Source organism: Solanum stenotomum, unplaced genomic scaffold (genome assembly GCF_019186545.1).
Source record: "Solanum stenotomum isolate F172 unplaced genomic scaffold, ASM1918654v1 scaffold6190, whole genome shotgun sequence".
Lineage (NCBI taxonomy): Eukaryota > Viridiplantae > Streptophyta > Magnoliopsida > Solanales > Solanaceae > Solanum > Solanum stenotomum.
The window spans coordinates 27477-45022 of record NW_026036084.1 but is presented as its reverse complement, the minus strand read 5'-3'; the positions used below and the strand labels follow the sequence as shown (position 1 = coordinate 45022).

Genomic DNA, 17546 nt, shown 5'->3' with positions numbered 1-17546 from the left:
AATATTAGTATTTTTTATATATTTTACCAAACGACTCTCAAATGCATCTGTTTCTATCCCTTTTAAAAACTTTTGTCAAGTCTAAAATGATTTGAATGAATCAGATTTGTCATAAAAATTTAACACAATTCAACTCTTGAAATACAAACAACTTTTTCTTCCCAAAATTTCACATGCTTCTTCTTTTGTGCGAAAAGATGTTCGTATAAGCTTTTTAATGCCTAATTTATCTGGTATACAATCATCAAAAATGTATTTGTGAAGGGTATGAATGCTTATGCATCTTAAATTATTTTTTGTAAAAAAGGTTAAAATTTAAGCATATGCAAGAAAATTTTCAAGGAATATTATTTTTCAGCATTTAAGGTTCATGTTGAGATGTTACAATAATTTCTAACATTAACTTCAAATCGTTCAAAATATTTGTCAAATATAAAATAATTCATTTTATTTGCTGAAATGACATTTATTATGATATTTTATTAATATAATATTTAGTCCTAACTTTATTTGAATTTTGTAACGAGTATGTTAAAAAATAGTGCAAAACCAAAACTTTGTACTTGAATGATTATTTAGAGGAGAAAAAATAAAAAATAATTTTAATGAAATCTTTTCAATAAGTAGATGATTATATAAGAAATTAACTCGAAATATTTAACTATCAAAAAGAAACCCTAAAATGAAATATATATTTTAAATTTTTTCATCCGATGTCTAGTATACGTATTTGAGTCTGATTAATTTAAATTCATGTGTGTAGGGCATCATTCATTGGAAAACACTTTCTACCAATAAATCTTTCATATTCAATATTCGAACTCGAGATCTATAACTATATAATAAAAAAAAAAATTGCGCTCACTACACCACATTTTTTAATAATTAAATAAGATATCAATAAAAGGAAACTTGCTAATTCTAATTTAATAATTAAAAGTGAGAAAGCAAGGGAACTCATTATTGAATGACAACTATAAAATATTTTGTGAATTTTGTAAAGTCTAAAAATAGAAACTTTTTAAATTTTTATTTGTTTTGTCCAATTATTTAAATAGTTTTATAGGTGTAGCCTGTAGGAATAATTTCAACCATTATTATTAGGAGTTGTATATGATCTGTCATTTGACAACCTTCCAAGCACCTTCTTTTGACGTGTTAGATTTAATCTCAGCCGTTGATTCTTCTACTCCCTTTCCACATTGACTTTTTTTTTTTTTTTAGTTTAACTTTTTTACTCTATTAAGATTTGAAAAATATTCCTTTCATTCTATTTTATGTGTAATTATATTTTATTGATTTATTAATAAAGTATACACAATACTTCACGATCCTAGTCATGTGATTTGATAAATAAGAAATATAAGTTTGATGATATATTGTATTACGATTAGATTTATGTAGTCATAACAGATAAATGTGCTTGTAAGCTTTGAATTAAAGATATTTTTGTGATGAAAGTTACGTGAAGTAACCATCCAATTGAGAAGGCTACTTGATATCTGGAAATCTGAGCAGGACGTAAAAATCAAATATCTTACTTGTTCGAGGATAGATGAAACAGTTGAGACATGTAATACAATTATAAAATTTTTAATGTTGGCATTTTGTGCTTGAGTATGTTAGTGGTTGTGTGTTGAACCCTTTTTAAGTAGGGTTGTTGTTGAGACATGTATAAATATGTTGATATATAGTCGATTTACAAGTGAGTCAAATTTTAAAATTAAGAGTTTTCTTCATTTGAGTCTTGATCCAAATTGAATTTAAGGATGAATATCATATAAGAAGAATAAAAATGTGTCCTCCTGTGACTTTTAAACTATTATCGGTTGAATAGAGGCTAGATAGCTATGAAAAGGAAAAGTGATCGATAATAGAAAAGCACGGAAAAATAACAAAGCAATAAATTATAGGATGAGGTTTCTTAGCATTCGACAGAAGTCCAATGAAATTTAGATAGAAAAAATATGACATTTTTGCACTTTTTTGAGAGCATTTTGAAGGAGGAAACAACCTAGGTTCAATCCTAACCCAAAGATAATATTTTTCACCATGTATTCGAATTGCAATTGATGAAGGATTAGATAATTTAACACTTATTATTTCTTATTAGATTTCCACCAAAGAATCAAAAGGAACTATTTAAGACTCAAAGCCTAGATTTTGTGAGGCGTTTGCTCAAACTAAGTTTTGGTACTATCATGTGTTATATTATGTAACTTTATGATAGATAACGACTATATATTCATTGTGAAACTTGTTGGACAAAAGGGTGAAAATTGATGAAAGCCTAGAGCGATATTTGCGGAGTTGATTATTCCTCTTGAAAACAAAGATTTGAAGTGGTCTATAATTTATTGAGTATTTGATATAACTCACGCATTTGTGTACAATCTAATGTAGACGAAGTAACACGAATATCTCCGATAGTCAGTAGTCTATTTTCATCAACCAATCGATAGGAGCGAGAAGTTCAGGACATAGTTGGTGTTTCTTCCGTCAATCATCCGGAGCGTATAAAAAAAAGACCATATAAGACTTAGGTAGGAAAAAACAGCTCCTTCTATGACGTTACAAAATTATCAATATAATATGTGATTGATGAAAAATTGATGGGCTATGAAGAACAAAACTTGATATATGTATTGAAATTTACATATAAATAAATTGGGAATTAATTAATTAACCCTCTCCAAGACAAAAACGTTGCCCTTGTCATCTCTGCCTATCCTCAAATTCTCATCAACATATCTACATTTTCAAGATTAAGGATATTTTAACAGTATGGTGTACAAAATATTCTGCGTTAACAGTATCTGATAAGAAAGAATTGCACCCCAAATGGTATATGATATAGACTGTCTACTTTAATACAAATATTAGTGATTGCTTTCGTTTATTCGATTCATAAAAGGATACGTAATCTCAAGCCAACCTTCTGGGTTGAAGATGCCAAGAAGAAGACTGTAGTTTTTCTGAAACACATTCATTAACTGTACCAAACAAAAACACACAAACTAAATCAATATATATAACACTACTAAATTGATGGACTTACTAGAAAATTAACTTGTTTTTTAATTAAAAAACCTGAGGGATTCAATCGTTTTTTTAAGTACGAAATTATAGTTAAAGAGTATAAATGAAAAACAACAGAAGAATTTCTTCAAAATACATGGAAAAAAGGATAAATATACCCCGAACTATCGTAAATGTTATGCAGATACCTCCGTTATAATTTTGGGACAGTGGTGCCCCTGCCGTCCAAAAACTAGAGCATATATGCCCTTCACTCTAACGGAAGTCTAAATAGGGACACGTGACTCAATCTTATCCATCAATCCAATATTTAATAAATGTCAGGTCGGTGGATAAGATTATGGCATGTGTATGTCCGTTAGTATAAAGGATATATATGTTCTAGTTTTTGGAGTGCAGGGACATCAATGTCCCAAAAGTATGACGGAGGATATGTACATACCATTTACGATAATTTGGGGTATATTTATCTTTTTTCCCAAAAAACATGTGTGATCTAGCAGTAGAATTTATGAAACTAATTAATTCTAAAAACTAAAGATTACATGAAAAAGTACTGAAAAAAATCCTAATATATTCTTTAGATCTACTTTTAGCCTGACATAATCACATGTGCATGTTCTTTGTTAAACTATTTGCTTTATCAATTTCATTTAAGAGAAGAAATAAATTTTGGACATAGATAGTTTTATTTTTACACTTAAGGCACGTTTGGTATAAAGGATAACTAATCTCCCGTTTAATTTTAAGATGAGTTCATTTTATGTATGGTTGAGACTATAATGTTATTTCTATTCTATACTGCAAATAAAATAACAATTCTAAAATAACTAATATCGAAATAACTTATTTCTTGATCGAATGAGCTCGAATAATAACTTTTTGCAATGCAGGAAACATAATTAATCCATACCTGGTCTGGTGTAATTCCAGAATTATTGTAGAAAATGTCAACTCTCTACAATTGAAAAATAAAAATCAAATTAAAAAAAAATCAGGAATATGAAATTAACAAAATTATATATTCTTAAAAAAATAATATAAAAGGAGAGAAATCTTAACTGATTTTGATGCAATTTTGAAGGAAGCTTCAATCATTAACTCTCCACTTAATAAACTTAATCCTCTGGCATTAAACTTAATCACATTCACAGCTTTTCCCTCCATTTATCATCAATAAAATATTTGAAATTAGTCGAAATATGAAAAAATAAAAAATACGTAATACTCCCTTTGTTTCATTTTATATGTTTTAATTTAACTATATGCAAAGTTTTAAAAAATAAAATAATTAAATCTTGTGATCTTAAATAAAAATAGAATACCTGAGAAATATCAATATTCTGATATAAATCCCCAAGTGTGATAAAATCTCTCAATCCTAATTTTGTTCTTTTTGATCCTAAAATACTTATTGTACTGTATATAAGCTTCCAATTTCCAGCCACCTACTCATATACCAAAATCATTTATTCTAAATCAGAAATATGCAACATTTAATTCAACTGTAAAATAAATAAAATTAAATTAAAATAATACTTCCTTCGTCTCAATTTACGTGACACATTTCAGATTTTGAGATTTAAACAAGTCTATCTTTGATCGTAATTTTTTCATGTATTTTTAAATATTTTGAACTGTCAATTATTGTGATTAATAATATTTTGTATATAGTTTACAAATATATAAATTTTATTTCAAAAAATTTGAAGATTTCATACGCAAATTTCTGATTCTCGAAAAATTTAAAAAAATGCCACATAAATTATAACAGAGGAAGTATAATGGTATGGCACAATACCACATCACCTTATCTAGAGATAAGGTTGGTTCAAAAGTTGGATTTTGAGATTCCAATTGCTTCACTAGCTCTTCTATTTCAAATTTCTTGTCTGATGATACTCCAAAAATTCCTCTGTTAATTCCTAAACAATATTTTCAACAAACAAAATAAGAATATATATGTATTAATAGTATGCTTATATTTTGAAAAAGTTGTGTCTGTTCTCAAGTGTTATTTAGTAAATAAATTAATTATATAAAATATGTCTCATTTTTTAATTATACATATCAATTGGAATAAGTATGAATTTTTTACAACTTATTGAGGCTAATGTGTATAATAAAAGAAATTAATATATTTTAAGTGTTTAACTTAGTTACTTAATGAATGCTTGAAAATATGCACAAAATCTTTTTCAAAATTGACTCAAAAATGTCGAATAAAAATATTTTATCATGTATTCAAATGCTCAATTGAAATAGATCATAATTTGAATATCTAAATAAAAATTAGTAATAAATTCAACAGATATCCATGTACATATTATGCTTGAAAATATGCACAAAATCTTTTTCAAAATTGACTCAAAAATGTTGAATAAAAATATTTTATCATGTATTCAAATGCTCAATTGAAATAGATCATAATTTGAATATCTAAATAAAAATTAGTAATAAATTCAACAGATATCCATGTACATATTATGCCTAAAGTTAATAATGTAAGGAGTTGTTCAAAACGTGAGATAAAATAAGTAAGAATATTTCATTAAATTATTTTATTCTACTTTCTATATAGCAGTGTAATCTCATCATTTTATTTTATTTTTTAAAATTAAAATAGGGCTCCTAGCCCATTAATAAATAAAGAAAACTTTGTACATATAATCCCACCATTTAATACAAATAATGAAATAAAATATTTCCAACATTTACCAATATTTCAAGTCAAAATTATTATTTTTATCTCGCGTACTAAACAATCCTTAAAATACTACACAAGACAACTAGCTCAAGCCCTAAACATAGAGATAGAGAAGCAGAGGTGCAGAGGGAGGGGCTTAAAAGGCAGTCACGACAGAATCAAAATTTTTACTAAAAAAAATCAAAACATAAAAGTTTAAATATACGAAAAAATTAACAAGAGTCAACATCTACCATATATAAACATTATAATATTTTACCTAAAAATTTGGATAAATCCCTGAACTCTGACTAGCTCCGCCCCCGACTAAAGATAGAAAGATAAGTGAATGAAAAATGAAAGCAATATTATATTACCTTGTAGGGCATCATAAAGTTGAATCTTGACTTGGGAAGAAGTTGAATGTGAAACCTCAACATTACTTTGCTGTTGTTGTTCAGAAGCAGCAAAAATGGTTCTTTGTTGCACAAATCTTGAAATCTTGTTAAAATTTCTTGGAGAATTAATAATATTATTTCTTATCATCATTTCAATGGTATTTGGCAATGGAGGAGACAGATATGAAACTCTGATTTGAGGCTGAATTAAAGCCTTTGTGGCCATCTCTCTATGTTGAGTTTGCTTTTCTTATTAATTTTAGGCCTTTTTATGAAGAAACATGAGAGATGTCTATCTTGTCCTTGTGGTTATGTTTGACATACCAATTTTGATTTTATTCTATTTTATTTTTTTGAAAAAAAAAATATTATAGTGGTGTCTAGTGTGCATATTTTAATTATTTTATTTTATAATAATTTTTCACAAATACATGTATCTAAGGGTTGATCTTACTTTTCTGTTTCAATTTATATGATATTATTTGTTTTGACATAATATTTTAAAAAGAAATTTTTTAAATTAAATTATTTCAAAATATAAAAAGGTAGTAACTTTTTTATTTAAAAAAAATGAAGTAAATAACATTTAATATAGAGAGAATTATTGTAAACACTTTTAAACTTGACGTAAATTATTAGTTTCGTCTTCGAACTATTGATATCCTTTAAAACACCTCTGTACTTGATAAACTAAACTTAGATACACCCCGATCTACTACATGGCATAGCAAGTGGTTTAAAATTCTTGTACAAACAAGGGACTCTTAATAAAACGGCAAGAGAAGTGTTGAAAACATATCTAAACTTGGTGAAAATTTAGAGGGTATTTCACTCATGTTGCAAGATCGGAGTGTATTAACTTTAGTTAGTCAAATAACGTGTATTTTTAAGATTGACAATAATTTAGAAATAAAACTAATAATTCACGTTAAATTTAAACAATTGGATCTGTTTTTTTCTCTTATCTGAGTTTTGAATTTCCCAAGTATTAAACACTGTGCCAGCTACATCCTTGTTTAACTGTGACCAATACATATTTTTAATTTTTAAACTTGACAAGTCTCTTTAAATCTTCTGTGATAATTTGTTATTATTCCCCACCCACCCACCCAAGGGATTTTCAAAATAAAAAGGTTCCAAATTAGTAACTTCTAGGATAGTAATATAATTTGGAGGACCAATTTGTTTGGTTCAGATTGTTCCATACACTTGGTGATGAACTAATAGAGATAAACAAAAAGGTTAAAATCAAGTCATTTTCACACAAATGCTTATCTCTATGGAAGTTTATCACTTATATGTGGTCTAATTTCCAATTTCCCTTTAAGGTAATATAAATAAATAAAATTATCTTCCATATGAATGCATTTATGACCAATAGTTGTACTGCCTCCTAAATTACAATCATTATACATGGCTCTATTTTTAAAATACTTTTTGGGACTCGCCTCAAGATATGATTTTGACAAAACACTTTGTGGGGCTTAGTTTTGTGAGGCATATGTTCCAAGCGTTTGATAATGCATATTAAACACATTTACCGCTCAATATTTGGGATCACCCAACAATTTCTACTAAAATCAAGTAAATTAAATTCCTAATTTACAAAATTAAACTTTGGAAGGCTTATCAATGATGATCATTATGTATACTAATTTTTTTGGAATGCCCACTAATGGGGTACACATATTACCTACATGTTACGATTATCATTAAGGTGGCTATATATGTAATATATATATTGATAGTTCCACATTTATATCAAATGGCAAAGTTGGAACTCTTTTTTTTTCTTGATTTGCATGGTGTTGGGCCTGTTGGTAGTCCTAACTTTGTGCAAGAAATAGCCCACAAACACATTCCAACTCCTATTGGGTCAAGCCTTGCTTTATTGTTGAAGAAGTGCCTACATAAGATAAAGTCTCATTAACAAGAAGTTGAAACAACAACAATAACATATTCAGTGTAATCGCACAAAGTGGAGTCTGAAAATGGTTAAGTGTACACAGAATCGCAGACCTTACCACTATCTTGGAAGTGGCAGAGAGGTTGTTTCAGATAGATTAACAAGAAGTTGAAAAAGAGTAAAGAATGAACTATGATTTTCATGTCATATAACTAAGGGATTGTTCATAAATTACTTAGTTGTTAGCTATGTTTTACAATTATTGTCATAAAAGAAATTATGGGCTTCATACTTTTGAGATGATAGACAAGACTACAATTGTATTATTATTCTCACTATATGAAAGAATTTATGTATTCAACCAAAACATGTAAAGATTAGACAATTAAATTAATAAAAATAAAGTTAATTAATGTTACCTTGATTTTGATTAGGAGCTTCTAAATCATTTTTCTGCAAGGCTCCTTTGGATAATATAATAGCCTTTGAAGCCTTCATGTCTTTTCCTTTTCCCCATAGCACCACATACAACCCCATTATTATAAGCAATCCACCTAATATACTGTCCATAACCAACAACTTAAGCCAGTAAGAAGATTTATCAAAGGATTTTTACACTGTACAACAATTCAAACAATGTCTGCGATAAAAAAATAACCAGTATATAGTGTATAATCAATGTATAATCTGTATACAATTATTATGTATACATTTGTTATACACTGAGTATACACGACAACTACAAAGTGTTACGACTAGATGTCATTTATACCACCTATAAGTATGTTGATACTATATATTCAAGCAATTTTCATAATATATCATGATTTTAACATCTATGTTTTACTTATGAAGATTAACTACAACTTGAAATATCAAACTTAAAAATAAATAGGAGTTTTTTTTTTTAAAAAAAGAATTGAATAATTACCTTCCTAGATATAGGGTCTCATTAAGAAACAATGAGCTAGCTAGTGCCACAAAAAGAAGGATTAGAGGGTTGAAGACAGAGACAAATAGAGGGCCTCTTTTCTGAGAGCACCATGTCATTAAAATCACCACAATTCCAGATCCTAAAGTTCCCTGCATAAAAAAAGGAACTAAATATAATCAACAACCATAGTTTTAACAAATTGTCGAATAACATAAACATTTTATTATACATATATATATTGATGTTCATAAGTCGTCGTGTCGAAGGTCTATCGTATACAACCTCTCTCACTACTAGAAATAGGGGTTCTTTCCATTGCGAATCAATGAAAAATTGTGTTACAAAAATGATTTTCCCACCCATTTTCTCGAACCAATTCATTCAGCAAACACATGGTGAGAAACAAATTCTCATTGAAATACCGAGAAGCGTCCTAAGTTTTTCCATGTGAAAAAAACACTGTTATTTATTCCTTTTTCACTGATCGAATCAAAATATCGGTGGTAAAAGCCACTATACATTTTCAGTGCGAAAATAGTGATATTTTACTGGTGTCTACCCCACAAAGATAGGGATAAGGTCGCATAAATTCGGTCTACAGACTCCACTGGTGAAATTACACTAAATGTGTTTATCTTGCTACTTTATTGTCATTATTTGCTTTCTAGCCTGTTTTTGGTCATGCCTTGTTGAACCGAGTGTCTACTGGAAATAACCTCTCTACCACATAAAGGGTACGACAAAATTTGTGTACATTCTATTTCTCATGCCTCTCTGGTAGGACTACACCGAATATGATGGTGTTGATAAGTTAATTAACATTGATGACTTACAAGATAGAGAACAACAAATAATCTTCTGTCCCAACCAAGCCTCCATTGAGATACTTGTCTGTCAAAGCATAGTGCAAATAGGACTGACTGAATGGATCCCATTAGGCTCATCAATGCTGTGCTTGAGTAGTGACATGGATAGTTTTTACTTACCTTAGCCTATTGACATTTGATCAAACAAAAAACAACAATAATTAGTCAAACATCCATATAATTGCAAACAAATCATGCTAAAGAAATTCATTCCACTCATTTTATTGGTGTTTGGTAAAATGAAGTATATAGTATACTTACCAATAATACTATCCATAGTGAATAACAAATGCAAGAGGTGACAGCCAGTACAATTCCTATAGCAAAAGTGCCACCAACTAACTTCTTATGTGTTGTTGCTTCATTATCATGATGTAGCAAATCAATTTTGATAGGCCACATATGAACCTCTATTCCTTTGTATAATGTCAATAACATTGCTCCACCAACACATATCATTGTCCCCATTACCTTTGCTTTTCCACTTACTTTATCAAATGATAAATTCTCAAACCTAATGAACATTTTAAGGAAGGAAAAAAAAAAGCAATTCACGTTGTCAGTGACAGAATCTGAGATTTATATAAATAGATTCATAACAACATTCAACATCGCAATCGAGTTAATTTAAACTTGAAGGAAGGGAAAAAATAATAAAATTTCACGTCATTAGTAACAGAATCATAAATTTATATAAATAGATTTACAACAACATTCAATATCGAAATCAAATTAATTTAAACTTAAAGGAAGGGAAAAAATAATAACATTTCACGTCATTAGTGACACAATCATAAATTTAGATAAATAGATTCACAACAACATTCAATATCAAAATAGAGTTAATTTAAACCTAAAGGAAGGAAAAAAACAATAATGTATCACGTCATTAGTGACATAATCATAAATTTATATAAATAAATTCACAACAACCTTCAACATCGAAATCGAATTAATTTAAACTTAACTTTCAAACCTCCTCTATCACTAACTAGAATTTCCTCTTATGCTTAAGGGATTTAAAAATTTATTTATAATCTAGATTTTTCTTTTTACTCTGTTAGCACAGTATAATTTTTGGGTAAATGGAAGCAATTGAACCCTTTTCCTAGCTCTGCCTATGCTTTAACTTATGCTTGATTTATTTGATCATCTTGTTAGTGGTCGCTATCGTCAAAATGTGGAAAAAAAGTTTTATACCCTCATGATCACAATTGATGAATGTGTAATTAAGGTGCTATCGGAGAATAGCCGATCTCGATTTACGAATTATTAAGGTACTTTTGTCCTCCTCCTTTGAATGTTGAGAATTTACACACACAAAAAAGAATAACATAATAATAAAGTAAATAAATATACCTTAGAAGGACTGCTATAACAAAAGTCATTGCTGGGATAAGATTGTAAATTGCAGTTGCAAATGTTGCAGATGTCATTATCACACTTGTATAAAATAAAATCGAAAATAATGAACCCCTGAAATAACAACAATTTTATCACATCAATTTTTTATCTCTAATTTCTTCTTCTAATTAACAAAAAACAAACATATATATACCTTTGCGTATCAAAATTATTATGTATAGTAATAAATAATACTAATTGTGGTCGTACTCACAGGATTACTATAATCATATGTCACATTCTTTAATTAAACATTAGAAAACGATTTAAAAAAACATTTTTTAACGTACAAAAAGTATAGCCATATTGGGCATTAAATTATGCCTATCCAAAACGATACTAATTAAGAGAATCTTGAAAAAAGTTGCAACGAATTATATCAAGTGGATATAACATGATACTTAAATGATAGTAACAATTGTATTAAAAATATAATAATTGTATTTTTTTAAATATTCGTGTTATATAATGAGTTTTTTTTNCCTCCGTCCCTATTTACTTGTCCATATTTCCTCTTTTAGATGTCCCTATTTACTTGTCCATTTTGACAAATCAAGAAAGGACAAAAAAAAATTTCCTATTATACCCTCATTTAAACTTCTTGAAAATTTAACTTCCCCCAACATTGATTAGTTATCTTGAATAAATTTATTTTGGAATCATAATTAATAAGGGCAAAATTGTAACTTCACTATGCTAATCATTGTTGCCTTAATATGTGTGTCATTTCTAAAGTGGACAACTAAATAGGGACGGAGGAAGTAGTAACAATTGTATCTTTTTAAATATTCGTGTTATATAATGAGTTTTGTTTTAAATAAAATAAAATATCATATGCAGATATATTCTTGGAAAAAGTGTAAGTAAACTGAATGGACATCATAATTAGTTAGTGACAATGTTTTTGGGAATTGGAATAAACATGAAACGTTTTTTCCAAGATATCTTTAATTTTATCTTTATCCTATCTAAATAGATTGAACACCTTTTTAAGTTGATCATTTATTCTTTTTATGAACTAATTTAAGCCCCATTTTATAGTTTTAAATTGATGCACTTTGTAGATAAGTACTCTAATTAAATATATTGCTTGAGCCTTAATTAAGGTGTTACTAATTTGGACCCCCATAGTTCGAATGAACTATATTAATCTCCTTTATAGTTTATCTTTTATTACTTTCTCGTTCTCAATTTATGTGATACAGTTTGACTGAACATAAAATTTTATAAATATAAAAAAAACTTTAAATTAATGAAAAAAAATATGTCATATAAATCAGGACAACGAATATAATTTGAAAGTCAATAGTTGAATATTACTTACCCTAGTAGTCCTGAGAGAAATGCTTGCACAATAACTGTCCAAGTTAGTTTTGGCCGCTTATTCCTAACCAAAAAAAAACAGTAACCAAAATTAATTCTTGTAAAATAAAATATTTTGAAATGTAACTCACAAATATACATACTAATCAAAAATATTTTTTAAAATCTTACTGCTTAATAAACTAAAAGCTAAATCATACTATAAGATTGAGTAAATGGAGTGTGAGTATCTCGGTGACACCAACATGGGTTGTGAGGATGGTTCGATTTCCTTTTATCCTTAATTCGAGGTTTGAGTTCAAGTTTATAAGAGTAATTTTTTTATGAAAGCATCATCTCGCGCAATGCGTGAATTATGAACTAATCGAGTCTCAATATGAAAATTATTGAAATACCAGGTGGAAAATCAAAGAAAGTATCTAATTGAATAGTTTGGGATTCCATCACCGTTAATTATAGATCTTTGGTGCAATCCCTTATGGATTAAAAAAAAATCTTGTTGAAATATCGTATTCAGAGATTGACTCTACAATACTTGAATCGAATATAATCGGACCTAAATAAACGAAGAAAGTATCTCATTGACTTCCAAGAACTCTCATGTCATCAAAGATACATTTATCTTCACTAATAAAGAAAGGAACAAAGATAAGTATTTTGAAATTGAAAAAAAATAAAAAAAGAGAATAAAAAGGACAAACATAATATGGTGGAGCAATAATTAAAAGTGCAAATAATAGACTTGACGGGGTCAAAAGAGACAACTCAAAAAGATAGGGGCAAATATTCTTTTCTCAACAAGTCATGTATATGAACATATACACCCATAAGTTTTTATTTTGTACTGTTAAGTACCACTACTTTTAAAACTTTCTCTACTTGGAAAAGATTGTTTTAGAATTTTTTTTTTTCTTTTGGTTTATCTTTAACAATTATTCCCTCCGTTTCATTTTATGCGGTAAGGTCCAGTACGATCAATGGTCAAATTATTCAATTTTCTTCTTCTTATTGTAGCTATACCTTAACTATTTTACTAGGTATCTTCTATTTGTCAGTACAAATATTGAATAGTTTTGTTAGAATCTTCAGATTTTTTAAAATTAAATTTATATATTTAGAAATATCATAAAATAAATACTATTAAGTCAAAATGCTATAGTATAAAATACAAAATTTCTTAAAAATTTGTGGTCACTCAAAAGTCTCATTTAACTTTTCAAATATTAATAGTGTCACATGGAGTGGAACAACGGGAATATCATACTTTACTTGACGTTTTTCTTGCATGATTAGTATCGTACTTAAAGCTATCTTTATGCCCATTTTATTAATTATGACTTAAATTGTTGTAAAATAAAACATTTCATAGGATGATATATATATATATATACGCACTAACCACAAATGGGCAAGTTTAGTTAAAAATAAATAAAAATTATTTGTATATAATCTTAACAAATAGTATTGAAAGAGATCTGGGGGTCTGGGGTGGTGCAGATGGGGGGCTACAGGACGGTGAAGGTGAAGTCGTGAAGAAGATGTGTGTTGAAGGATAAGAAAGAAGCAATCAGTGTAAAATGCCATTGGTTAAACTTCTTTTCTCTATTTTCACGGAAAATCATTTTTCTCATTTTTAAAAACTTCTATTTCTAAAAGTTAACCAACCAAAATGGAGAAAATAAGTAAACATTTTCCTAGAAACCAAACACCCTATTGCCATCTCTTTTACCCCTCGTAAGAGCTCCCACCATTTTCCTCATTTGATGATCACTCGAATCCACACACCCTTAGAGCTGAAGGTCCTACTCCTGGACCACTATATAAATCAACCTGATAAGGACCCTGAATGTGTGGAATTCGTATAACAAGGCCTACAAACTCAGACTGCTTACCATCTGAACGACTCTCTCTGTGACACGTGAGAAGTCTCTAATTTCTTATATGAAATGAAAACAAGAAGATAAATGATTCTTACTATCTGAACGACATTTCTCGACATGAAAGCAAGAAGATGAAAGAAAGAAAGAAAATAATAATAATTACTTACCATTCAACAACAATAGCAATTGGAGCAAGAAATGCAGTAGCAAAAATCCATCTATAAGCAACCATAACTCTCATAGTCATTCCATCATCTGCTGCCACTTTTGACAATACAATATTTCCTCCTAATAATACTGCTGCCAAAGTCATTGCTCCTACATGTTTCACTCTTTCAAAACCTGTATAATTCTCAATTAAAGCCATTATATATTACTAATTAATTCACACAAAACTAGAACAAGAAGAAAAAAGGAGAGTGTGGAATTTGTTTTTGAGAGTACTAATTAATGGTATAAAAATGAGCTATAGTTTGACCCTTTTTATTAGAGAAATTGCGTGTTCATGCAGCACAATATTAACTTTTTTTTAAAAAAAAAATTTTCTTGCATGCATGCACCACCTTGTAGACAAGTCATGTCTTATTCTACTTTAATTTAATTAATTTTTTTTGTTATTTTATATTATTTAATAAGTAAAAGTTTTATGGTGGAATAACTAGTCTTTTCGAAAGGGATCTTTACACTAAGCTTAATTATTTGAATACACAAAACATGTATGTTTGGTGGGTCACTCCATTCCCTTGTATTGTCCATCTCTAATAACCCTTTATTACTGGTAAGTTTTAATTTGTTTGTCCTATTTTGATTTGATACAAAATTTTAAATAACAATTTTTTTTTAAATTTTTTTTTAAAATTTTAAATTAAAAGTATACAGAATCTTAAATATGTCAGGTGAAAAAAAATCATTTTTTTGGGTTAATTTCCCATACTTCAATACACATGTTTTCTATAGTTGATTGACTCATAGGGCGGCCGTTGCTGGCGGCAAATGTTACCCTTTCCCGAGGTTAATTAGGAGTAAGTATAGTAATTAATTAGTTAGTTACGTAGTCCCTTCGTTTCAAAATAAATAAATTTTTTTTAATTTTATTTTAAAATAAATGATATTTTATGTAATTAATAATTTTTTTTTCCTTTTAAAATTATCTTTGTTTTAATATATGGAGTTTTTAAGCCATTAAAGAATCACTTCTTTCTTTCACGCATTTTATTCAAAGTATGAGACTCCAGTAAATCACTTCTGACATTATATCAAAAGAGATATTTAATACATTATATTTTTCTTTTGGTGATAATCAAGTTAAAGTTATTACATCTAGAGTTTCTACAACTTTCAGAGATGCAAAAAAAAAAAAATCCATTGTTGTAGTGTGAGTAATTTTATTAAAGGATATATTCAAGCTAAAAATACCACTTATTCTAAAACGGAGGGAGTATAATGCAACAACAGAACCAGAATTTTCACGAAGAAAATTTAAAATATTAAAAAATAACCATATATATATATATATATATGGCTTAACCTTGACTGTATATACAAAATAATTTTTTTCAATCAAAGAGGATTCAAATAATCCCTTACTTTTACCGGGCTTCGCTCTTGATCTAAGAGGCATGATTTGAATTTTATGAATTTAATTTCATAATTCAATAACAATTTATTTGATTTGTTGTGTACAGAATCTGTATTTAGAATTCAGTAGATTTATTAATATACATATATAGGATCTATAACAAAAGTTCATCTTGATAAACGAACCCATAACTAATACACTAGGTATGGCGCTTTGTTACTCTAGTAGGTATATCATCAATCTCCATTTAATATAATAAAGTACATACCAAAGATTTTAAATAATCTACTAGAGTAGTATAAAAAGAATAATGCTAAATAGCCAGAAAATTTGGTCAGAAAATTAAAAAGTCTATAATATCTTTTTAATTTTAAAATAAACTAATCTTTTTTTTTCATTGTTTAGTTAAAAAATATTAAAGTTAAAAGGGTAAATATGTTAAAAAAAAGAGTAAAATAACATAGATAAAATACCATTCTGACGAAATTTTCTGGTCAAAAGGATTTTTCCGTATAAAAAATATTTATTTTATCAAGTGTATAATTTAATTGATTAAAGCCCAAAAAGAAAGGAAAAAACAAAACATGGACATCTTTTTAGACATTGGGTATGTTGGTAGCCCTTAAAAGCACAATTTTCAGTATGATCTGTATCTTCTATATGGGATCCCTTCAAAAGCATGGCAGTTGGCAAGGATATCTCTTGATTTGGTATCTTTTTAGTAAAATTAAAAGGTAAGATATAATAAATAAACGTGTTCTTTAATATAATTTCAGTCGATATCTAGTCTTTTAATTTTGAATGTACATAAGTAGACATTCCACTTATAAAAAATTGAATAAGTAAATACATACATTCTATTGCCTACATGGCATAATACAAATTAGTTAAACTGTAACTTCCGTGTTTTTCTTATTTTTATTTTTTTTTGCTTAGAACGAAAGGATTTTATTTAATATTAAAATTCATCCATACAAAAAAGAACTGATCTATAAGACGCACCCATAGCATCTCTCGAGTGTATTAGATACAAATGAAGGCGGATTTATTTCCTATCAGATGTAGAAAGGACTCGAGAGTCTGTTTCCACCTATAATGGCTTAATATTATTTCTTTATCATGTAGGATAACCCTGTCTATTTATTTAATTTATATAACTTTAAATGTCTATTTATTATATTCAAAAATTGAAGGATATAAATATCAGATGAAATATGCATGATTATGATTAAAAGATAATAGTATGACAACTTTTTACACATTTATAAATTTAATTTTGAGTGGTGGGTGAATAGGGAACAACTTTAAGAAAAAACAATTATTTAGTTGATACTTAGAACATAAGGCAAATTCTTGGCAATTAACAAGCACGTAGTAGATAGAAGCAAGAACATCGCAAGAAAAACTGGGATTACAATGAGCTAGACAGCAATGAATGTGGTTTGTATAATTGTAGTTGCATTATATTGTGATCAATAATTAAGTGGTCAAGTTATCACCAACATTAATGGAAAGATTCTATATATCTTTT

General features: G+C 28.1%; 2 protein-coding genes across 4 annotated transcripts; both read right to left on the bottom strand.

Moving 5' to 3' along the window:
• Positions 1-2400: 2400 nt before the first annotated feature.
• LOC125852849 (fibrillin-5, chloroplastic) lies at positions 2401-6406 on the bottom strand. 3 transcript variants are annotated; one of them, XM_049532527.1, is made up of 7 exons: positions 6103-6406; positions 4849-4964; positions 4365-4487; positions 4102-4200; positions 3953-3997; positions 2920-2993; positions 2401-2751 (listed from the first exon to the last, which is right to left on the bottom strand). In XM_049532527.1, the coding sequence occupies exons 1-7, from the start codon at positions 6347-6349 to the stop codon at positions 2679-2681; spliced, it is 777 nt and encodes a 258-aa protein (XP_049388484.1). In that variant the 5' UTR covers positions 6350-6406; the 3' UTR covers positions 2401-2678. The 3 variants fall into 3 exon arrangements, with proteins under 3 accessions (XP_049388484.1, XP_049388485.1, XP_049388486.1); XM_049532528.1 differs by having other exon boundaries at positions 2936-2993; XM_049532529.1 differs by lacking the exon at positions 2920-2993 and having other exon boundaries at positions 6103-6405.
• A 1350-nt stretch (positions 6407-7756) lies between these two features.
• On the bottom strand, positions 7757-14890 carry LOC125852854 (WAT1-related protein At1g68170-like). The gene is made up of 8 exons (XM_049532535.1): positions 14604-14890; positions 12558-12620; positions 11189-11305; positions 10091-10343; positions 9797-9955; positions 8961-9112; positions 8449-8591; positions 7757-8029 (listed from the first exon to the last, which is right to left on the bottom strand). The coding sequence occupies exons 1-8, from the start codon at positions 14801-14803 to the stop codon at positions 7992-7994; spliced, it is 1125 nt and encodes a 374-aa protein (XP_049388492.1). The 5' UTR covers positions 14804-14890; the 3' UTR covers positions 7757-7991.
• Between the last annotated feature and the right edge of the window lie 2656 nt (positions 14891-17546).